This window comes from Aptenodytes forsteri, unplaced genomic scaffold (genome assembly GCF_000699145.1).
Source record: "Aptenodytes forsteri isolate BGI_AS27 unplaced genomic scaffold, ASM69914v1 Scaffold384, whole genome shotgun sequence".
NCBI lineage: Eukaryota > Metazoa > Chordata > Aves > Sphenisciformes > Spheniscidae > Aptenodytes > Aptenodytes forsteri.
Genome location: NW_008794952.1, coordinates 1,247,958 through 1,273,359, shown reverse-complemented (window position 1 = coordinate 1,273,359; position 25,402 = coordinate 1,247,958). Strand labels below are relative to the sequence as shown.

Genomic DNA, 25,402 nt, shown 5'->3' with positions numbered 1-25,402 from the left:
AAATAATTGAAAATCTATATTTTCTTGCAAAAATGTATTGAAGTAGAAAATTTTTAAAAAGAGTAATTTTAAGAAATGTGACTGAAGCAAATACTGTGTTATCATGAGAAAATAGAACGCTTCAGGCATATGAACATCCCGAGGCAAAGCTGAAGGTATTTTAACTTATTGATAACATCTACTCCTTAGGGCAAAAAATGGCTATCATAAAGTTTTCATTTCGGCACATAATATAAATTAACTAAACTTTATCATCTAGATTGAACTAAAAGTATACGGAAAAGTGAAAGACAAATTAAATGAGTATCTGAGCAGTCTCAAGTGTCTGGAATGCAAGTGACGGGGAATAAACAAAGATTTCGCCTCAAGCGTTGCGTAAGCAGCACTGCATTTCTCTTGGCGTTAGAGGTATGGTGAATTTCTTCATGCCAGGGGAATATCAGCGTGAGAGGATAAGACCTATATAGGAAAAGTGAGGCAAGTTGACTGGAGGTATACTAAATATCGAGATGCTGAATAAACGCTCTGAGGTTTAAACAGCTCAAGGACGGTGACAGTTTAAAAATCGAGTTCTGCATGCATATTTCTTTGTATCACTGATAATGTCATTAGATTGTTTAAACTCTTTTGCTTTAAATATCTGAGGTATTGGGATTTTTATTTACTTCTAACATTTTATACTGTGAAAATGAATTAATAGTGTTTTATTTTCAGGTTAGTGATGCAGTGTTTGCATGTCGAGCACATCCAGGGATATTTCTTTAACAATTTTGTTGCTGTTAACATTTGAAGGCTTTAGTTGCTGTTTAATAGAGGTGTATTTTGACAGTGTTTAACTTCGTGAGGCTGTGCTACGAACCAAACTAGCAGGAAGGTCAGAGAAATTACTGAAACATGCATCAAATACTCAGTCACAGAAAATAGGAATAATGTGCGACTTGACAGGGATTCTCAATTTAAAAATCACATCTGTCTCTTTTTAATTTCCACAGTTTTTAGTAAAACCTAGGGTTGCTGTAACTGAGATTAAGTAATAATGTTTGTTTTGCATGTTTAATAGTTTAGTTTAATCTGTGTTGAGAAAAGCACAAGATCAGGTACTTAATAGTCTCCTTACTTGCATGCAATGTTTTAAGGTTTGCTGACAAAAAAGAAGTTTAATACATGCTAGAGTAGAAAATAACGTTGTAACAATTAGAATGTCTTGGAGGAAGGGGAGGGTGACTTCATTTTAAAAACAAAATTATGTTTCTCAGTCTCACTCCCATGCATGCATACTCGGATGCACCAAGTCAACCGATATGTGTCCAAACCACTTTGTCCAGCGTGTCGTCTCGCCATTCTGTGCTACCTCCGTCCTTTGTCTCCTAATCTGCGTCTCCTGAGAAACTGCACATACATATGCTCAAGGATCTTGATGACCTGCTAATCTAACTTCCACTAACACACACCGCTCTACCAGCCCTTGTGTTGCCATTTGTTCTTTCTTGTGCTTCTACACCTGTGTGTACCCATTCGTTCTCCAGTCATACCAATCTTAACACTTCTATTACAATTATCTGGACTACACGCTGTTGCTGTTGTGTAACACAGCAGTCCTGAAAGGAAAAATGTCATTGTGAGTATAAAAATATCTGGACGTGACTTTAAGAAATATCTTAAAATATAATTCCACAAGCCAAATGTCGTTGTTTTAAATTACATAGGTAAATTTGTCATAGTTCCTTTAGGTCCTCAGATCTCTGCTGTAAGGCTGGTGTCGCATGTTATGATCCAGAGTCAATTAGAAACTTGGAATTTTTTATATTAACTGCGCTATCAGTGCAGAGACCATGATCCCAGAAGTTGGTGTCTGCTGATGAACGGAAGTATCAAAAGCCGCCATGCAAATATGCAGTCACCACAACTTTGGAAACTACCTGGAGTGGAAAACAACTCACTGACTGAAAGGAGGAGGAATGTGCTTCAGTGTTTGGGGGGAGAAAACGGAAAAGTGCATGAAGTTTAAACTTGCATAGAACATTAGGGGTTGATTTTATTCAAATATGTAAACCTTCTGTGTAAAGCAAGTAAACTGTCTCCTTAATTATGAAGACTGCAGGGAAAACAGAAGATTTTAGAACAGTAGACAACAGAAGCTGCCAGGGATACAGGAATGGTACCTCTGGTATGGCCTTGGATTAAATGCAAGACTGTAACTGCAGGACAGGTTGGGATTATGAAGTCCTCTGCCAAGTCTATGCAAATAGTAATATTGATAGAACTACAGTAAGAAAGAGAAGACCTCAAAATCTTAGAAGTGAAATGAGGAAGAATAATATCCAAGTGGCTGGTTTGGTTTTGGGTTTTTTTTTGACGTTATTCTTGTCTGGTGGCAGGCTCTGGAAAGCAGGAGACCTGAGTAGCCAGAGGGAGTCTGTAATTGACTTGAAGCAAACTGCAGCGGTTGTTTTAATGAAATACTGGTTCTAGGAGGGCGATACCAAGGAGGGCTAGGCAGATGGGGCAATGTTATTTCTGTCAAGTAATGGAGGTAACGTCCCTGATTTGGATGCAAGCGTAAGGTAACACTACGAGGGAAAGTGCTAAAGAAAAAAATATCTGTCCAACCCTATGTTGTTCATAAATGGAAGTTGCTTTCCCCCCTGCCCTGGACACCAAATTCAGTGGGTTATATGTCAATGACTACAAAATGAGTACCCAAGATCTTCATTGAAAACAGATTTGGTAAAATCAGCATGATTGAAACCTGTTGGGGTAATTGCACTAAAGGAATATAAAACTGGGTAGCTACTTGTGTTTAGGAAGGATGAGTAGATGAGAGAGAACTGGACTATGATCCCTGCTTGTTGTAGAGTTTTTAGTAAGTTTGAACCATGGGATGTCAAGTAAGTGAGGATCATTATGCTAACCATGAAGTGTAAGTTTTGGATCCAGTGCAGTTCCATTAGAAACCATTGGAGCAAATGTGATGTGTTCAGTACCCTCATAAGCATATGTCTAAAGGTATTCTGAGGATTTTGTTTGGGAGGTCTTATGCAGCCAGTTCTGACATGTACCTTCATATTTTAATTTTGGATTTTCTTTGGCTCATCGGATATGCTTATGATACAGATGTGAATTACAAGATTGGAAGTTGTTAATAGACTGAGTGACCCCATGATCATGATGGGTTTAACATCAGCATGAGCAAATCATGTCCTAACTGCTAATAGATATATTTGATGTTTCAGAAGGATTTCACTATGACTAACTTACTTCCCAAAAGCTGAAGCTGAAGGGGGGAAAAATGAGCAGCAGTTCTTGAAAGCAGGCAGAAGGTAATGGAAAGTGAGATTCCTTTTTTTTATTAAAAAACAAAATCAAACAAACCCAAACCAAATGAAAAACACCCCCACCCCCCAAAAAAAAAAAAGAAAAACCCAACCCCAACCCAACAACCAAAAAAACTCACTGAAATGCTGCAGTCTAGAATGAGGATGAACTTAGAGGGAAAAGCCCAATCCAGTGTCTAGCAAAAGAAATGTACATGTTCACATTATTCTAGGTTGTTTAGTCAGTCATATTTCATAACAAACATGAAGGGAAATCACTTCAGAAATTGTGTGTATAAAATATTGATAATAAAACTAAAGGGATGGATGACTGTGCAGAAAGGAGGAGAGACTAAAAACAGGAACCAGTCAGTCCTCAGTGATTAAAGGAGAGGTATTGAAGAAGTGTTGATTTGGGTAAAAAGTGCTTTTTTGGGGTTTTTTTTGTTTTCAGATGAGCTAAGTCAGAGCCAGGCACCCAGTGTCTGTTAAGTCTCAGAAGTATGAAGGCAATGCCACATTTGTTCTGAAAGCATGAGAACCCATGTTCTACTTTGCCGTGTGGCTTTGGAGATCCACATAGAAAGACATTAGCAAAAACCTCTGTCCTGAGCAGCCTGTTAAGTGCAAAGACTGGGGTGCCTTGATCATTCAGAGAACTCTGCAGCTCTGCCTAATGTTCTCTGCCCTGTGGTGGTTGGTGACTTCTTCACATTCCTCCTCCTGTTTCTGTTCGTCTCTTTACTTCATGCCTATCAGCTCGTTCCTGTACCCTGCTGCATGTCCCTCATCCCCCTTGCCTTTCTGTTTAATGTCTCCTAAATAACCTTTTCCAAAAAGGCAGCAAAGCCATGAAGTGCAATACTCGTTGCTATTGCTGTGTTTGCTCTGCCTGTGTGTTTCAAGTGTAATGAATTTAAATAAAACGTTATGAGGATAATAACTGCTCAAGCTGGTGAGCCTGGAGTTCTTCTCCAAGTCTCTAGGGGGTTAAATGAGTGTTTCCTTGACCTGGTAATGTTAACTTTTAATAGTCCTAGAAGGAGAAAAGAGTTGATCTGTACCAACATTTATAAGAGCCAAGCCCTGTTAAATTATATGGCAGTTAACCTAACATCCATTATTGTAATAGAGTAATTCATAAAATATTTATCCGTTAGCAAATTAAAAGCTAGAGGTATAATAAGTGACGATTGACAAGGTTTTATGGAAAATATCACCATTCAAACAAACCTGGTAATTTGTTGATGAAAGAAGCTGTGTGAATGTATTGTTAAAGCACTCATTAAATAGAGGAATTGGCTAATTGGTAATCAGCAATGAATCCATATGTCTCTACTCTGATTTCCAGGGCATTTCCTTCCTGCGTTTCTCCATGGCGGTGTTGAACTCTATTGCTAGCCTAAAATAGCAGCCTAATGTTTACAAACCTGATGTTAATTGTTGTGGATTGTGTCATTTCAGCTCTGACACTCCCATAAGAAGGCTTTTACCGATCTAGGTGAATTCACTGTATCCAGTATGAAAACAGCAAATAAGTGCTTGGTGTTTGATAAACTCTGATTTTACAAGCTAAAATAGATTCTAAAGAGAGACTATGGTGTTAGACAAGAATAGTGGAAGCGTAGATTTAAAGGCCATACTTAGCAGAACCCCTGTGGCTCTGGGGCTTATGTCTCCCCTTTCATGTCTCAGACCCTCTCTTTGTTTCTGTTTGCATAGGCTCATAGAAATGTTGGATGTTAGGGACCTCTGAAGGTCGTTGACTCCAAGCTCCCACTTGAAGTGCCAGTGTTCCCAGTACTAGATCAGCTCAGTCAAGGTTTCAGGTGAAAGCCTCCAGGGATGGAGATGCCACCCTGGAATCTCCTTTCCCCTCCATATTGCATAGGAGCTGTGTAATCAAACTAAGGCCACGTAATGTGCAAGATGAAAGGAATAAGGAAAGGTGATGATGAATGGCAAGTATGACTTGAGTGAGTAATGAAAAAATAAGGAAAGGAGAAGGTTTGGAAACTTGGATCTTGAAAGACGGACTTCAAGTCCTGTGCTACTCTTAGTGTCGTTGAGGAATGCCTCCCTGAATGTGTCTGCTTTTAAGACCAGCAGCCGTTTCGTCCTAAGTTTCAGCAGGAGCAAAGTCTTGGGAAGGCTAGTTGTAGCAATAGGAGTTTTTGTGTAAGCAAAAGCATCGTGTCTCTCTGGCACTTCTATTGTATCAGTTAAACCCAAAAAGTAATACTAACTTTGCAGTGAAAGTGTCAGAACCTAAAGCTGCTTTGTCTGCATGAAGGTTTTGGTAGGATAGAACTGGTAATAGAGCAGATCAAAATATTTATTATGAGAAACTAATTCATGCTCTCTCACAAGTAGCTCCATTATTCTAGGACGTAACAAGGGGAACTCACTGCCACCCATAGGTTAGGAACTTAGTTTTTTCTACTGGAGAAACTTAAAGTATAACAAAATCACTGCAGACGTGGGGTTTTTTTCCCTATTAAATATCAAACTTACAAGCCTAGTGATTGATCCACAGTTTGAAGGTTATCTTTGCAATAAAAAGGGACATTTGCTTATGTGTTTTTAATTAAAGCTTGGATTAGATATAATAGAGCTTGAATTTCTCACAAAAGATCTCTGACAGAAGGTGTAATTCATGCAGAGACCATCAAAGTTTCTAAATTTTGGATATTTTGTCTTCTAATATCTTAAATTTTTATAATTCCAACGAAAGTCATGTGAAAATAGTCCTTAGGAATCTCTGTGTTCTAGAACAGCTACAAAGTGTTGATTTTGACTTATTTGTTAATGAAAGGAATGAGATGTTTTTCTGAAAGTCTTAAAATACTTCTCCTGAATATTTCATCCATTTAAAAGTATTTGTTTAACCTCATTTTTACATTTGCAGATTTTTCTGAAATAAAGAGAAATATGAAATTATTGGTGGAAACTTGCAAGCCATTGTCAAAATTGCCTTTGGGGACTGTTTAAAAGCATTGCAAACATTATCTGTGTTGTACTTTGCTCCATTGTCTCGGAGTAAATGGCAAGAAGGAAGCATGTTCCAACTTTCTAAACTGAAACAGAGTTTTCAAGACTAATGTTAATTTAACAAAAAGCCCTCTCTGTACCATTCTCACCCCCAGTGATTCTTTTGCAATTCGTTTTCAAGGTAGAATTGCTTTTTCAGGCTGCTTTAGTGACATTAGCCTCCTTATGCCATGTACAGCATTATATAGCCTTCCGTGTTTCTGAAAATGTAGTCAAATATTCCTTTGTACAAAGCGTTGTATAATATCTAGGTTATGTACAGTATCAAGTTAATGTTGATGAAACAGCCTTGACTCTCAGACTACCTTTGTTTTTTTAATATTGCTCTCTAACTCAAAACCTAATTAGTTTGGTCTCTTCTGGATTTGTACAGATTTGATTCAGAAGTAACTTCTTCAGAGTGGTTATGATTAATTTACTTTAACCTAATCATGTTTTCTCTTAGTTAACGGAGGTGACATAAGAGCTGTGGTCTGTAGGCTTTTCACTGTTGAAAGGAACTGTTTCCTGGTTTACATGCTTAAGGTTTTGACAGTATTCAAACTCTTGCCTGAAAGTACATTTATTTTTCACTTAAAATGTGTTTTTTACAGGTTCTTGAAAGTTTGTGGCTCTGAACTAGTACGTCTTGAGTTGTCTTGTGGCCATTTCCTCAATGAAACATGCTTGGAGGTCATTACTGAAATGTGTCCAAATCTTCAGGAATTAAATCTCTCATCATGTGATAAAATACCACCTCAGGCTTTCAACCACATAGCCAAAGTGGGCAGCCTAAAGCGTCTCATTCTCTACCGAACAAAAGTGGAGGTAGGAACAAATATTTTTAACCTTTGCAATAAATACTTTTAATCCTGGAAAAGCTGTATTTTTTTTTTCATTAATGAAGAAGTGAATTAGAATTTTGCATGTAAATTCAAAAGTAAATTAAGAAAATTCAAAGGTAGTTTCAAAAACCATAGGATTTTTTTTATTATTTTCAAAATATCTTCTGGATTTAACAAAAATAAATAAAAAGCCTGCATATCTTAACTTGTGTGGAAGATTGCTTAGAACAGCTGGTGAAAAATCACCAATGTAGTGAAATCGCAAATGTGAAAGCTTTTCTCTTGTTTTGAAGTGTACTCCAGACAAACTGTATTTGGCAATAATACAGTAACTGGGAAATTATCCTGTTTAGTAACTTACTGTAACTATCAACATTCTCTCCTTTAGAATGACTTACTAATTACTAGATCCCTCCTGTCTTTGTATATTAGCAGTATTTGAGACACAGAACACAAATTTTTTTTAAAATAAATTCACAGTGTAAAAATTACTTCTTTATACAATTACTCAACTGCCCGATTCAGGGTTGTTTTTGTTTGCTGCAACATACTTCCTATTTAAGATGGAATGGCTTTACATGCTACAGTTAAGACTGTTGTAGTTTACTACATTTTACAAATGTTGTATCCTAGTAAATTCAGCAATTCAAATCAGAAGCAATTCCATTACTTCTCACTAGCTACATTACTCATGTATTACAACCTTGCTACTCTGTTTTACATGGAAGCTCTCATACTTGTGCTTCTCTTGTTGCAAAAGCTACTGCTTAGTAGAGCTCCAAAATGGGGGGAAAAACACGTCTCTGCAGTTTTTTCTAGCTTTTAGTTCTGGGTTAAACATTTTCAGAAGAGTTTGCTTGTGTGTGTTGCTTATGCTTTTGGTACACAGAAGTGAGGTTATGACGCTGGATTGTGTGGGGTGTTAAGCTGTAGTGTAATAGAAGAACTGAAGCTGGGACAGTAGGTTCTGTCTACTAGATGTCCAAGGGGCATCTGAAGTTAAGTACCTTGTTTCATTTATAAGCAGTTCACACCTAACACACGTGCTGCAAAGTTAGTGGCATCTTATTGTTCTTTTTTTGGTAAATCATATGTACATTTGTATCCAAGGTCTAGCTAGCTATCTGTAATGGTGATTTGATAATGCAAGGTGGTTAGATTAAAGGGTAGGCTACCTGGAATGGCTGGCATTTGCTGTGGGGTATGCAGGCAGTCACCATGAAGCCGGTGCCCCTCAGTAACTTGTTACTCTGTGGTAGTTGCTCTGTGTATTGAAGCAATTGTTATTTTCTTCAAACTAAAAAACAAATTGGTGAGCCCTGCTTTTAAGAGCCTTTTGTATAGAGCTGAATCGGTGCCTTGGGCGTATCTGTTCTGTTTCTAGATCACTAGTCTTTCTGTAAATCTTGGATAAATCTCCTTGCCTCATTTTGACTGTGGGCTCTAATTCACAAGGCTTTTTCAGATCCAAGAAGGATCATTGTATCAGAGGTAAAGATTGTATAATTTTTTTTTTCTACTGTTGAATGATCATAATCTTCTTGATTCTACTCAGGTAACTTCTAAAGTTTCAGACTTAGTGCTTGTAATAGTGCAGCAGCTGAGGTATACTCTGAAAATGATCAGTAACTGTCATTTCTCAGCTATCACTTTGCTGAACAGAGCTTGAAATTAGATTGAATGTAGGTGGTAGAGATTTCCTGACTTTGAAGTCCTTAAATTGTGAAGATTCACTTCTGCCTTTCATGTGTATGGACATGCATCAGCTTGTAGCTGACAAGAACGTTCATTCATAATCAAGCTTACTTAAGATTGTGCTTCCGTTGTACACATAAGTATAAACAAAAGGCACTGTTCCTAACAAACCATGGAAGAGAAATTTCTAGAAATTTAAATAGGTAAATTGGAGAGGATGCTTTTGTGTTACTTGTTAATATGAAGCCACTTAACAATATACGTTGTGTATCACAGGTGGAAAAGTAAAAGGGAAAGAATGAAGATGTAGCATAGGATTTGAATTAGAGGATTAGAGTTACAAAAGTCACAGATTTGTAGAAACATTACCTTTCCCAACGTTAGCTTCTCTTAATGCAAGTCTTTGGTTTTCTGTACAAAATAGGCTGCCATTCCTTCTGTACTCTTCAACTGGTATGGAGATGCTAGGTAGTAACTGGTGTCTAGATGCAAAAATACAGGATAGATTGATCAAGCATGCTCTGAAGTGATGTAGACTTCTCTAAAACTTGTCAAAGAATTGTAATATAGTAGTGTTCTTGATTTTTGTGACATTTCTGCTACTACTGCGTCTTCATTGTTGGAGCTTCTAAGGAGCAAACAATGGAACAATGCTAAAGTTTAAGCAAGAGCTTGGCATTGTATTGTTGCCAACTGGACCTGCTCAGAGAAAAGAATCTGAGGCTGTGAATCCACTGAGGAAAACTGCTAATTGATTATTATGAGATTATTAAGAGAAAGTAAGAAGGTGAGAAGAACAGAGCTGATGTGTGTGTTATGGTCCTTTGTAAAAGTTCTGTCTCAAAATCAAAAAAAAGGAAGCCAAAAGAAAAATCTGTTCATTCCATTTAGCCCACCGTTTTCCTAAATAAATCAGTGGTTTGCTTTTTTCGTAAAACCAAAGAACAAACAAAATAAAGCACCAAGTCTCTTACTCTAAATTTTCTTCTTGCATCATATTCTAGAATGGCAAAGGTACAGGTCCTACCATAATTATCAGTGTTGTCATTTTTTGTGGCAGAAGGATGGCATCCCTGTTCATCCTGTGTTAACGGCCTTGATGTAAAAATGGGGTGATGTGCTTCTGATTTTACTGGAGATTTTGGGGTAATTGCCAAAATGTGAAGAGGGAGTGAATATGCAGAGAATAAGTAGGTAAAAAGTTGACCAAAATGAGTTCTCCAGTGGGATATCATAGTTTGCTTTGTATCTTACTGCACAGTGAGAGGCAGGCACTGGAATTGAAGTATAGTAAAATTAGATCAGATGAGGAGGGACACTGCCTTTTATGCTTGTAAACAGTCTGATGAATTTATTGTTATGGCTGATCAAGGTAAACACTTAAGTTGAATTATTTAAGCGAAGTGATTGTATTTTTAAAAACGGGCAACACTGAAGAGGACAAGAAAAGCAAAATAGGACTTAATGCTCTAATTGACTTTTAAAGGAGGGCCCCTCTCTGCATGTTATTTGTGATGCCAGTGAAAAAGGGGTCATTTTCCTACTCCACAGTTGTTAATCTCTGTTGAAAATGCAGTGTTGTGTTAGAGCACATCAGGCTCAATAGTACGACTTGTTCTTTTGGCTGTGAATTTGGGCGTGTGAGTAAATGACGTAGGCTATGGGATGAAGATTCTCCATCCTTTTTGTCAGTATGTGATAAAGCTGTTTCTGTTTTTGCATGATGCTTTATAAAGTACAGTATTAACATTTTATTAAAAGAAGTGGTATTTTGATTAAATGAAAACAAAATCCCATGTACCTGTCCAGGTGTAGGATTTCCTTACTCAGACTACGTCTTGCAGTACTTTCCTTTTATTTTTTTGTTTTTTAATGCTAAAAAAAAACCCAGAGAAAAATTGCTTTTAACGTTTAAGTTTAAAGTATTTGTTGTACTTTTTCTGTTTATATGATTACTGTGACACTAATGGATGAATTCTGAGAAAATACTCTGCGGAAAATTGACTAGTGTTAATGATTTTTGTGTGTTAGGTACAGAAAAACAGATTTTGAGGGAAACGGGAACTTAATAAAATTGACAACATATTATGTAATCATCTGAGCAATTGCTATGAGAGTTTCTTGTTATTTTAGCTGTTTTCTTTGAGTAGGTTTTGTATTTAAAAATATTCCCATTGTCTCTGTAATTAAAGCTCCAATTTTTAAGTGTACGTTTTTAGTGAAATGGGCAATTCTGGTGTTCTGCTACTTATTGCACTGCATTGCTATTTTGGAAGATAGCTGTACCATCTGGAGGAGTTTATGGTCTTTTGGTCCTAACCCTGCGATTCTTAAGGCCATATATAATGTTATTTCCTTGACTTACTGAGTGCAAGTTGCTGTGTACAAAATTGGTTTCAAACCTCTGAACTGAAGCTTCCAACACCCTTGAATTATTCCAACCTCTCTGTTACAAGAAGGAAAGTCCAGTGACTCTCAGTAACTTGTTCCAGACTGAACAAGAAAAAAAAAAAAAATTTACATGTCCTGCATTGCTATACTCCTCCCCACTAAATGCAGCTCATTTTTCCAGTGCTTTAAGTTCATTATTAAAGGTTTCATTTTTAAAGGTTTTTCGATTATGTATATGCTTGAAATAATTTGTAACTTGCTTTGAGAAACTACTCTCAACATTTTATAAATGTAATTTCTGCTAGCTCAAGACCACTATTATACTTTTGGGATTTTTGTGCTGGTGGTTTTGCTATTTACTGATACATGACTCCATAATATTTATTCATTAGGAGTGTATTCACAGCATAATTTAAGCACTTGTTGGCATTGATACATTTGAAGAATACAATGAACAATAGAGGTATTATTGTATACAGTAATTGGCAATGCACATATTTATGGTTTGAGTATGAATATTATCTTGATTTAATGCTTATCATGAAGTATTCCATCTATATAAATAACGCAGCCAAAATTGTATTTTAAAGAAACCAAAGCCACAATTACAGTATGAGAACTTCACAGTCTCCTTATTGCTGGGTGTAAATTTTAATGTAAGATTATATATTTCATGTTGCATGATATTCTGAATTCTTTATAATGTACGAAGAGAAAGTTTTTGAAGTTTGTGTTACAATTATAATTGAAATACAAAATGAACTAAATTTAAATCAAATTACAATGGACAAAGGACTTTGTTTTGCACACATTTTAAAGCAAGTGTTGTATTTATAAATTTTATCTCTGATACCTTTGACCAAGAGCAAATTCGGAACTTGGGCAGTTGTAAGAGAGGACACTGAAAATTTTAGATGCCAAGAAGAGGCAGAAGAATCTTAGCAGTAAATGTAACAGCTCTTATTTTCTTATGCCATGAAAGAGTTAATGCTGCCATAAAATTGTTCTACAGCGTTTTCAGAAATAACCTGTTATGGGTCATGCTATACTTCTGAGAGCTATTGTCTGAGGTTTTTCAGCTTGGACAAAATTTCATTGGCTTGGGTACAAATCTTTAGGATTAAGACTTGCAAGCAAATAGTGGGGAAAAAAGTGAAAGCCTCTAGCTAGAAAGTGGATTATTGGAAGGAGGTTGAGCCGATGACAAATAATCATGCAATACAGGGACTTGGTGGTGCCTTCTGATCCTGTGTCAGGCTCATAGGGCTGAATTTGGTCATTTAAGCCTGTAATGTGAAGAGTGAGGGGGAAGAATGAAGGTGTAAAACAGATTTGCAGACATAAGGGAGGGCATAATTTGACCAAATGAAGCAAAACCAAAATACAGTAATTGAATTAACTACAGAGACTATTACTTTAATTGAATTAATTCAGTAATTGCCGTGTTGCTTGTCCCAGTCCCTGCTGTGTCCCTGGCACTGCCAAGTAGCTGTAGAGAACAAAAAGGTGCCCCTGTACATCCTGAATCCCAGCTTGCAAATTACAGTGTGCCTATTTGTGAGAAGACAAGTGTTTTGACTTTTGAAAGGCTACATCTGCACTCAATAGTAAGGTTCGTTCCACCTTCATTTCCATGTACTTTCGTTCTTCTCTTACCTGATGCTCGTACAGAGTTCATATTGCATCTGTTTTTAAATCTGCATCATGAAGTTTTGGAGGCAAAAGTTTTATTGCTGTCTGGGGGGGAGGGAAGGAGAGGGGAGCTGATTTTTAACAAATACGTTCCAATTCTCACCCTTTTCATCATGTTTCTTTCCATGTTGTATCTTCCAAGGTGATAGCTGATGGATGCTCGAGGGAGAACAGACTTCCTGTCCTAATGCCAGCTTATACTGTAGAGGAAAATGGCTTTGCTGCCATATTTATTTTGAATCTATAAATGAAAATTGTCTGTGTTAATGTCTCTATCCAGAAGGCATCACTTAAATACGCTTGTGATTGTGGTAGTAAAGGGCAGGGTGGGGGGTTATCCCCTTCTGCAAACATCAGTTGAGAAGGTGTGAAAGGGACTGGCTCCTACATCTGTTGACAGCTTTTTCTGGCTGGTTGGAGAGGCCAGCTGAGCTGGAGCCAGGTGGGCTGGGCTAAGCAGTCTCCAGAAGTCCCTTCCAACACTCAGCTCTTCTGTGATTCTGTGACTTGGTGCTGATGGCACTAATTGAGGACTTAACCCATGAGCTTTGTTCTCCTGATCTGTGACCAGCAAAATGGCCGGTTGTGAGATGCACTGTTTCTGTATGCCACACTTTTCCCATCAGTAAAATTTGTTTAACAGCAACTTTATCATTTTGTAGCTGTGGAATGAGGATAGATATACAGAAGACTTCAAGATTCTCCGATATGTATGGTACTACATAGGGTACTCTACATAAGGGTGTGTATAAGGACTTGAAATACTGTACCTTGATAACATGTTTTTCTAAGTTGCAGGAAGTTGTTAGTTACAAAGCTCCTCTGGAAAAATTGAGAAAAGGATTGCTAAAGAAAGCTTGTTTAAGAGGTATAAGCATTTCTGTGAACTAAATGATTGGAGACTTTCAGTGGTTATCTCTGTCTGGGACTGCATGGGTATCTTGTTCTTCCTAAAGGCCACAAAAACTACCTTGTAAAGGATGAGGTGACCTCTTCTATTTGCTTCCTCATGAAATGGCACCAGTTAGCTCAGGGAACTGAAGGACTTAAGCGTAAAAGAAATTTGGCCACCGTTTAGTTCTAATTTGGCATGTGATTCCCTGCCATTTTCTGTAACTGATATTTTTTGTAACATTTCATTTAACTGAAAACTAATATACAGAGAAGTGAAAATAGATGAAACCAAAAAAAGGTGAACAACTTGAATAGCTTTGTAGACCTCTAGATGCAATTTTAGTTTCCAGAAACAGTATATTGTATTTCGTGTGTTATCAAATGTTCCTGTACTATCCCAAGATGTGTTCTTTCTGTCAAAAATAAGATACTGAGGATAAGTATTTATCCTTAGAACTCAAAATCTTAGAAGTAGTCTGGAAATGAGTGCTTTCTGGGAAGCCAACAGGTATGAAAACTTTTCCTGAAAACTAAAGCTAGCGCTGTATAAGTATCTAAAATTCATTTTGTGTTCTTTTTTAACTGGTTAAACCAATGACTCTCATGTGTTTATAAACACACATATCATCTCATCTCTCTAAACCTCTCAAATTCCCTTGTATCTTTAACATAGTTGTTTCAAAGTATCATAGTACCAACAGGCACATAACTGAAATTATCTTGATGCCTTAAAATACTGTTGGGGGCGGGGGGGATGGTGGGGGGGATGGTGGGGATGGACAAAAAAGACCAGAAACATATTTTACAGTTTCTTCGCTGGAGCAGATTTAGATAAGAATGGTATTTCACCATTACTATACCTTTTGTTTCTGCATTATTAATGTATTACATTCTTCTTTCTGTGAGAAGAATTGCTTTTTGGGACTATTGTAGGTTGATTGTAAGTTGGTTTTTAGATGCCGAGGTACAATACCTTGAAATTCATGAAGTAGATTTTTTTTACCTTTTTATAGGCAATATTGATTTGCCCTGTTGTACCTTTCAAAATAGAACGGTTTAGTAGAAGTTTACAGAATTCTGGCTTTGCATCTGATGTGTTTTTTAATTACTGTATTAGAATAGCAGATGCCAAGTAATTTCTGACATAGTTCTTTCACAGACCGTGCCAAAAAACCCCCCACACCCAAACAGCTGATTTTTGGCTTTCTTCTTGTGCTATATGATGCCAAAGGGAGGGGGGGAAAAAAGTATTCTGAATTTATATAGATTTTGAATTACTTTTGACAATCTTAAGATTACCTTTTACATTTGCATGAGGTGTTTGTAATTACAAATATTTATAGCAATAGTGGCACTCAGATTGAAATACAATTGTCTGCTTTCATCTGAGATTTTTCTTGTTTGGTTGGTTGGGTTTTTTTACCACAGGTAGTTCTAATATGGTAAAAATTTTTTTTGGTGCGGTACCTATGAAATAGAACTTCACTGGCTTAAGATAAAGACTGTGATAAATTGTAATTATAAATTTTCAAATAGTTGATGGAAAACATTAATAACAATGTTTCTGCAGTATTTTTGCTACTAGAAGCCAAAATTGGAGGGAGGAACTTTGTTGCTGAGCTGTGGGGTTTTTTTGGGGGGTGTGGGGGGGAGAGAATTGGTAGCTGTTTTCTTATTTTTCGAGGAGTCTTACTAGAATCCTTTTATGTTTTTCGAGGAGTCTTACTAGAACTTCCTTTTATGCAATTTTACATATGGAAATAAATTGCCATTCCAAAGATACCTTAGTCACATATAGTAATAGCTGTAGTCTTAAAAAAATTAATCCAGTGGTGTGCTGCCATCAAGATTCCTTGTCTCCTCTTTACACAGGAGCACATAGCAGTTGCTATTCACTAAGGTATTTCTGGAAGTCCTAAAGCAGAATTAGCATTTAGTTAAGTGTCTCAATTATTTTGCCTGAAATTAGAAGTAATTTGGTTCATTTTCTGAAATATTTTGGCAAAAGTTGTATATGTCAGTTTGTAGTAAAGAGAGGGGAAGCTGCCGTACGGAAGAGGACAGTTTGGGATGTTTCCTGTGGTTGGCCTTCTGAGGAGGGGCTCTCCCTCCAAAGGCTCGGCAGCAGACTGCAGCAGCCTTTCTCTGTCTGGAGGGCTCATGTTGAGAGATTTGGGGCTCGGCAGGAAAACAACTCCTGCCGGCCGTTGCGTGAGAGTGCCTGCCCCGAGGGAGGTGAGCGGGATTCAGGAAAGCTTGCTTTCCGGGTGCTGGGGCCGTGCCTGGGGCATTGCCCTACAGCAGTGCTCTGCTATCTGCCGCTTCTCTGGCCATTGCTTGAGCTCTGCTGCCTGTCACCGGGTATTTTGCTCTGCTAGCCATCATGATTACCCTGTTTTTCCATCCTTCACCTTTGATTGGTTTGTCTGACTTTGAGGAATCTGAGGAGGATGGTGATAACGATGGAGATGTAACTGCCCCGAAAGAGGCAGTGAGGGTGTTCCCCTTAGGAGGTTTCTGTCAGGTGTTCAGTCTTGCAGATGAAGCAGCTGAATTTGGTTGGTGGTAAGCAATACTTCTTGTAAGAATTCAGAGTGGGTGCATGTATGTAGGGACTTACTGCACACCATTGAAATACCCAGACACCGCATGTGATGTGGATGATGTTTTAAAGCCAGCTTAAGAGCCATCACATCTCTCAGGTGATGATCACATCATGTGTGTGACCTGTTTGTATTAAATTAGCGTGTATTTCTTAGGTCCCTGCATGTGTCCCCTCTGTTTTGTTAATTCTTAACGGGGGAAAACTACTTTGCTGCCCGTGGAATCACTAACCATTGCGCTCTTCAGAAACGGATCCTTGATGAAAAGCAGGATACAGCTGTTGTTAAGTAGGATGGGTCTTACCAAAGGAGGTTTGAACTGTTGGTGTGAAATTGGGAAGGGGATAAACTTGTAGTTGCTAGTCTGCCCTTCCAAAAAGTTTGGCCTTGATTCCGGCAGTCAGGCCGTTCTGTAAAAACTTCCAGATACCCTTTTGATTCAGATTACTTGATCCCAATAAATAACCTGTGTGAGAGGATTATCTCGATGTCAAGTGGTAAGTACCACATGCGTGATTTCTCTTCTTGATTTGCCAAGAGCTTGTTTGTAGTTTTCTTAAAGCAAGTGGTAGTTTCCTTCCTCTCTGCTTTCCCATCGACTTGACAGTCAGCTTTTTGTTTCACCATGGGGTTCTCCATGTGTGTATGTTCAGCATTAAGAAGTTTGGTTTTACTTGTGATAACTTGGCAGATCTTTATTATTATTTTAAGGAAGGCGTTCTTAACCTGTTTGGCATGTTAACTTGCTAATTTCTGTATCATCTTTACTTTGTAACTACATCCAGAAAGGTGTGATTCAGACTTCTTATGTCTTTTGTATGTGTGGTATGTCTCACTTGGTTCTCCAACAGGAGAATTCTAGTCTGTGGTGTGCTGGAGGCCTTGCGTTACCTATAAGGAGAATTCCCAAAGTCATTTTATACACAGTAATGTGTATGCAGTAATACTTGGGTGCAGGACGAGGCAGTTGCACAGGAAGGGGATTTGTATCTGCAGCGGTAGAAGTAGCATGCATGATGTGTGTGCTGAAGTTTGAGATGTTTTGGTCTAATCTGTTCCCACAGTTGTGTGTTTGTATGGCTGAGTCAGCTGGTCCCACCTCCCTTGCCGTAAATTTAAACCTTTTGGGAACAAAAGAGAAGCTCCTGCCCAGATCATGAACAGAGGAACCTTTCTGTGCAGTTCTGAGAATATTTTGATTTCTCTGCTGAGGGATCTGCTTCTGAGAATACGGATGCAATTGATGGGCTGAGAGAGACATGGAAGATTTCATTGGCCTGACCTTAGTCTGTACTTCTCCGGTTCTCCTTTCTGTCTGCTTCTCAGGTTCCAAGAATTTTAAGGAATTCATTCAAAAGTCATTGACTATGACTTTTATTAGGAAGACAGAATACTTAGAGTACCCTGCAGAGTTACCTCCTCATTACCACATTTAATGCTCCTCATTCAGGCAAGGTTGAATTTTGTCTTGGATTTTCACTCAGATTATTAGTTGCTACTAAATGGAATAATATTGTCAGGTGTTGTCAGATAAATAAGCTCACAAAACATAACTACATAGTATCAAATGTATACTGACTGTTTGATGTCCTATAGTGTTTGCCTAATTGCTGTATCAACTTTTAGCTAAATGTGTTGAGAAATGTAAACTTGGTTTGTATACAAACAGCATGTGGTAGCTGTTGATTTGAGTACTGAATATTCGGGGTTCCACAATTCTTTACTGGCCGGCTGATCAAATCTTTTGATGCTTTTCCTATTTGTCTTATGAAAAGGTGATTATTTGTGGAATAAGCTTGTCTAAATATGTTATCCAGTGCAATTGGTTAATATAGTCCTAAAGACCCCGATTCTAACCTAAAAGCAAATATTTTTTACAATATTTTAACATAGATCTGTAGAGTAAGATGAAAATGCTACCTAGAAACATGGGTAAATACTGTGATAGAACCTGTTATTAAATATAGCAACCTCATAAATTTATATGCAAAGGCAACTCACCTCAAAGACTCTTCAAGATGCATTTTTTTGATGGAGAGATAAGTAACTGAAATATGAAAAAGAAATTGTGGTCTTTAGGAACGTTGTTATATTAATTCTTTGTTATTGTGGAAAAATGCAATATTCTCGTTGTGGTGAGCTTGCAAATGTAGGCGTTATCTGATACCTGCCTGCAACTAACGTTATAAAAGTATTTGAACGTAAGTGGAGACAACGGGGTTTGGGGCGGATAGGGCAGGGACGGCTAGAGATGAGGTTGTCATTTGGAAATGATAAGAAAAAATAATACAACTTTGGTTGTCCTCTCATACAATGCAACTGGGGAGGGGGGGGATTAAAGGAATGGTTTTTTTATACCCCTAACTTAAATTTTTAATGTTAAAAAAACAAAATTCAAGTCTTGCATAATTCATTTTTTTCTTGGATAAAGTGGTTAACTGAAGAATTAGTAACTGATTAAAAACATAGCAAGCAAGGGAAACCATATTTAAAGAAGGGAGGAAGCATTCTTTAAGATTGCTTTCTCTCAGCATTAACTTCATTGAAAAATTTGAAGAAAAAATTGCAGGAGAATAAAAGTCTTGTAAAAGATTTAGGCTCTCAAGTTGTTTCGTTGAGGGGCTGGAAGAATTCCCAATTTATTTCAGACACAGTTCTTCTGAGAAGGGGAAAAAACAGCCCGTTGTTTGTTCCCAGCATAAAAAGTAACAATTTTAAAAGTAGTTTTTAAGATTTCTCTATAAAAAGAAAGTTTATAAAAAGGTTGTCGTGGTTTAACCTCAGTCGGCAACTGAGCACCACACAGCCGCTTGCTCACTCCCCGCCTCCGTCCCCGGTGGGATGGGGGAGAGAATTGGAAGAGTAGAAGTGAGAAAAACTCATGGGTTGAGATAAAAACAGTTTAATAATTGAAATAAAATAGTAATAATAATAATAATACACAAAGCAAGTGATGCACAGTACAATTGCTCACTACCCGCCAACTGATGCCCAGCCAGTCCCCGAGCAGTGGCCCCCCCGGCCAGCTTTCCCCAGTTGATGTACTGAGCATGACGTCACATGGTATGGAATGTCCCCTTGGCCAGTTTGGGTCAGCTGTCCTGGCTGTGCCCCCTCCCAGCTTCTTGTGCACCTCCAGCCTTCTCAGTCGGTAGAGCATGGGAAGCTGAAAAGTCCTTGACTAGTGTAAGCACTACTTAGCAACAACTAAACCATCGGTGTGTTATCAACATTGCTCTAGTCCTAAATCCAAAACACAGCACTGTACCAGCTACTGAGAAGGAAATTAACTCTATCCCTGCTGAAACCAGGACAAAGGTGCAGACTGTTTCTTCTCTATCCCAACCCTAAAACTGTTGTTTTCCTGAGCTGTTCCTTTAATCTTCCAGAGGCACACTGTGGTGCACTTATTTTCATGCCTTTTACTATAGTGCAGCCATTATGTGATAGCCATATTATAGTGCATCATTTGTATTTTTTAAAACCTTTTGTATTTTTTTTTTAATCTTGGACTACTTGACAATGAAACTGCAATGAGTAAATGGTCAAATATTCAAAGTGCATCTTTCACAGGTGAGCCACATCTGCCACAGACAGAAGGGTTTTCTGTTTGAACGGATATTGAGCTCAGGCTATCTGTTGGATGCTTTCCTTATCATACTAACATCAGAAATGATTTGCACTTCCTGCTGGATCATGAATGCAAAAAGGCCTGAAAAAAGTCAAGCAAGATTCAGTCTTGCCAAGTGTATTACTCTGGCACCAGCGTTTGGTTTCTCCCCTGATGGGTTGTCTGTTCAAACCAGCCACATTCTTGCAACATCTAAGTCAAAAAAGTGGGATGTCTAAGGTCTTTACAAAGACAGGTAGCATACAAGTTAGTCCAATATCAGCTATTTAGTTGAAGTATACGCAACACATAAATGTCTTCCAGGCTGGCCTGCGTTGCGGAGTGGAGGACTTTCATGTTTGGGCAGACTTCTCACCTGTCTCATGTGGAGTAAGTTAGGATTTAAAGCGGTAATCTCATCTCTTCTCTTGTCCAAGGCAGGATCAACTCTGATGTCCTTTCTGACAGATGTTTGTCTGACCTGTTCATAAAGTCTTTAGAGACTCTTCAGGCAGTCTGCTTCCCTTTTCTGTGGTTTAGGACTAACTGCCATGCCTTAAAACATTTCTGTAATCTGCTCTGTAAGGTTGTGTTTAGCAGCAGTATCGTATCCTTCTAATCAGTTTGATGTCAGTCTTCTCTCTCAAAGCAACTCCTGCATGGTCTCAGCTGTATGTTTTCCTCATCTGAAAACACCTTTCCTGGGAATGGAGGATAGGGTAGACCATTTTATTTGGCCCCTTTGGACTCTTCCTGTTGTCTGTGCCTTCTTAATAAAAATTGATTATTTTAGTAGTTTTTGTTTTGGCTTGGATGGCAGAAGCCATTTAGACCACTGAAGCCACGCCATACATTACTTCACGAAGAAAAAGTAATTCTTACCTTAAGTCTGTTTCCAGGGTGGAGGTTTTTTTCTTTGTTTGCTTTGCTTTGTTGTTTGGTTTTTCTTTGTGTGTTTTTTGCTTTGTTTTGTTTTTTTAAATCATCCACACTTTTCTTTTCTCAATCTCTGTAAAAGGGAGCAGGTGCGAAGCCAAACCTTACCTTTGGTTCAGGGAAAACTCAACAAATCTCCAAACTATACATGTCTTGGCTACTAGCCTCGAGAATAGTATTACATGGGTAGTTTTTTATTTGACTGTCTCTGGCTGAGAAAGTGAAATTAGACTCTCTCCAGGTTAAAGCTTGCTGATCCAGAATTTAGGTGGCCTCTTAGCTCCTCTTGCAAAGCACTCTAACATCTGAAGTTTGGCCAGTGTTACAGCTTCAGGGTTGGGTGATTGCCTTGCTCTTCTCTTTTGCTTAAATAGGACTGTTATCACTCATCTTGTATTGCAAGTCAGAGAGATAAATTGTACAGCCAGATGGCTTGAAACAGACAGGTTATTACAATGATAGTCCTTCTATATGTAGTGCATATGGATTCTGTGAGCTGCCATTCTCTCCTGCTATTTTCATGTCCTTTGCCACCTGGGTTCTCAATTGACTGAGGTACAACTAGGCATGCACAAAGGGTTTTTTCTTCTTTCTTGACATATGCAAACCCCACCTCAGTTACAGAAGAACAGACACTGCAGCTAAAAGAAATCTGATCTGTTGTGTGTGGGCATGTATGCACCCCAGAAGAGGAATTAATATAGCTGCTATAATTAATGTTGAGTAAGTAGTTGTTTACTCTTGGGCTTGACTTGGCATGATTTATGATGGTGCGACATGGTGTTCTACCAAGCTCCCTTCTAAGCACACTCCTAGTGCTTTTTTTAAAATGTTTGGTTTTTTTAAATAATGTTTAAAATATTACTTTAGGTTTAATAGGTTGTGGAAAGATCTCTGAAAATGTGGACTCAGTGCACATCAATACAGGAAGGACTGTCTCAAATTAGAGAGGGACTAAAATAAGGTATTCTGAGAGATGCATCAAATTCCTGTTCAAGTTAACAAAAGTAGCTCAGTTATCTAATCAAGATAACTACGAACATTAGTCTTCCTACTTATTTCACCCCTCTCTGAAGAGGAGGAAGTATGGAATTGATCTAACATCCTACAAGCTGGTCAGAGTGACTGTTCACTTTTGCACTGTTTATGTCAATTAAGGAAAGATGTTGCTGCTTCCCATCCCTTAAGGGCAGTGTTTAAATTCCAGTCTGGAAACTATTACTAAAAACCATGGTGGAATGCATCAAGGTATTCAGCTTTCCTGTGGAGTCACCTGAATACTTGCAGAAACCCTGTTTAGAACTTTGTGTGCTGTCAGAGACTGATTTATTTAGCTCTGATATTTAAGGTTTGTAGAGAGGGGTTTGGGGATTTTGCTTTTAATTTGTGCACCTGAGCAGGTTCTAAAACTCATAGCTTTCACTGAGTTAAATAGTAAAGACTATGTCTCATTCTCTTGGAGTTACTCATTTATTCAGGTTTAATGAGCCAAATGAAGCATTTGCTTAATAAGTACGTTATTTAAAATGTATTCGATATTTACGCATTTACGCTTTGAAGTGTTCTTCAGTGTTACCTCTTTAATAACGATTTTTTAATGTTCTGTTTAATTCCCTAGCTACCTTTTTTTTTTTAAAAAACATGAATGAAAGTAAAGCAAGCAAGTGGACAGTGGCTTTGTAAGACCTCTGCAAAGATATATGTGAGGAAGGCTTACTCATAGTGTCTACTTTTAGGCTGCCTTTGGGAAATCAAATCTTAGAAGGCCCAGTTGGAAGCTGGGGCTCCATACACATCAAGTGTTGGGTGTTTCTAATTGCTCCCTGGAGACACCTAAATTAGATGTCTGAAATGGTCTTCATGAGTACCCCACGCTATGTCCCTGTTCTGTGTCTGCCAGCCTTTCAGTGCAAGGGATCAGATATTTCTCCATGGTGGTACGACAAAACATCGTGTTCCTGCCAAGTTTCATTAGAATATAACTGAGGAAACTAAATAAAGCATTTTACCGTAAACTTTCTGAAAACAAGCAAATTTGTGTTTTAAAAAAAATATAAAAATCATATTACCCCTGCATGCAAATATTGTTGAGTAGTGTTCTTGTAGGAATTCCACTTTCTAGCAGTAGATTATGGTGGTACGACAAAACATCGTGTTCCTGCCAAGTTTCATTAGAATATAACTGAGGAAACTAAATAAAGCATTTTACCGTAAACTTTCTGAAAACAAGCAAATTTGTGTTTTAAAAAAAATATAAAAATCATATTACCCCTGCATGCAAATATTGTTGAGTAGTGTTCTTGTAGGAATTCCACTTATTAGCAGTAGATTTTGTCCCTTATATATTGCTTGGTTTTTTTTCGTTAGAAACGTGTATATCCTGTAGACATCCACAGACTTCAATGTTCTTTTTTGCACTGTGTGTATTTCCAACTACAAAACAAAATATTGCTACAGACGATGCAGAAGAGTCTTTTCTGTATCTTAGAAACACAAATAAAAACCCATGAAGTTTCCCTTGTTGTGGAACAGAACAGCCGCATACTTTACATTTTGTAAGATGCATCCGATGTTCCAGTCCAATTTCAGGCTGAGCAATGTGCAGTACTTTCTGAAAAGAATGGCCGTGTTAAATGGCAGGAACATGACTGTAAAATACACGTTATATCTGTTTCAGTCTGCATGCAAGTAGTGACAGGTGCTCAATGGTTGTCAGCATCCTTGTCAGCACGGAGACTCCTTTGACATTAAAGTCACCAGCTTGGTTCTGATGCTGCGCAGCTTTATTGGCAGTTCCATCAGGCTGCAGCTGATCAGCGAATGTCAGAGCCTCCGCTGTTTTTCTGGTATGTCGCCAGCCCTCTGTTTTCGGCCTAGCCTTGCCTGTTATTTGAACTTGCCACACTTCTTCAGCAGCTTTCCTATGGGAAATGAGCAGATAGGTCATGGGTGTGTAGGTACCTTCAGGGCAATGCAAAACCACTTCCAAAGTGACTTGCATAAAGGTTTGTAATGATTACCGTTGCTTTAAGCAAATCAATGGGTAGAGTACCCAGGGACTCATTAAGTGGCATTTGTGGTGTCTGTAACAGAGTTTTGAGCTGTATTTCAGGAAATGTGGTGACAGCCTTTAATGTCTAATTGACCTCTTCTCTTTGTTTCACTTTCCATATTTCCTTCTGATGTGTTCCCCCGTGGCAGCAAACAGCACTGCTCAGTATTCTGAACTTCTGCTCGGAGCTGCAGCATCTCAGCCTGGGCAGCTGTGTCATGGTGAGTACTTATACCACTCTGGTGGGTGTGTGTGTGCGTGCACGCTTGCTTTGGACCTAGACCTGGGTTTATGTAACAAAGACATGTTAAATGATAAGTTGATGTTGTACTATACTCTCTTGAAAGGTCCAAGATGAATGCAGCTTAGTCATATACTTAAGGGTTACATACTAGTTAGTAGGCCTAAACATAGCTTGTAGGCTTTCTCATAGTTCTTCAGCCTCCTCCTAAATTTTGGGGCATTCTTTATATGCATAATCACTTTTTCTTTCCAAAACTAATCAAGACTTACTTATTTTTATTCAGACCAAATCATCATTCCTAGCAGACTAATGCTTGTGTCTGACCCTACAGTAATAACCATAAGAGGAATATTTTCAGCAAAAGCTGTTTGAGTCATAGACTTGTTGGGCGCACTCAGTGATTTAAAGAAAGAGAATACAGGGACAGCAACAATTCCTGCAGGGCACTCGTCTGAGCTGTATTGCATGTGTGTGCCAGAGCTGTATGTAGTGGGATTCTGGCTTGCTGCTATCCCTGGTGGTAGACATGCCAGATCACTCATCAGGGAGACTTAGTTGACCTTCCTCGTCATTCAAGAAGCAAGTGAGAAAGCAGAATTGGCTCAGCCTTCCCTCATGGACAGAAGAGGAAGGCAGCGTGACTATGTTTTTCCAACAGTCCTTGTCTTCCTACACTTTTTGATAGTGGATTTCATTCCTTCTGCCTGTATAGTGGGACCCTGTTTCAGTCCCTTTGTCTTGCCCAAGGTAACTAATAAGACTTCCATAAGGAGATGGAAAATAAGGAGGTGATTGGTGACAGCCAACATGGCTTCACTAAGGGCAAATCGTGCCTGACAAATTTGGTGGCCTTCTACGATGGGGTTACAGCATTGGTGGATAAGGGAAGAGCAACTGGCGTCATCTACCTGGACTTGTGTAAAGCATTTGACACTGTCCTGCACGACATCCTTGTCTCTAAATTGGAGAGACATGGATTTGACGGATGGACCACTTGGTGGATAAGGAATTGGCTGGATGGTTGCACTCAATGAGTTGCAGTCAAGGGCTCGATGTCCGAGTGGAGACCAGTGATGAGTGGCATTCCTCAGGGGTC

At 38.4% G+C, this 25,402-nt stretch overlaps 1 protein-coding gene across 1 annotated transcript in view; it reads left to right on the top strand.

The window, feature by feature from the left end:
* FBXL4 (F-box and leucine rich repeat protein 4) overlaps positions 1 to 25,402 on the top strand; it is a 62,148-nt gene that overhangs the window by 23,092 nt on the left and 13,654 nt on the right. Inside the window, exons 6-7 of the mRNA XM_009275406.2 lie at positions 6,959 to 7,172; positions 24,212 to 24,283. Coding sequence (XP_009273681.1) covers positions 6,959 to 7,172; positions 24,212 to 24,283 — 286 coding nt within the window. The remainder of the gene's footprint in view (positions 1 to 6,958; positions 7,173 to 24,211; positions 24,284 to 25,402) is intronic.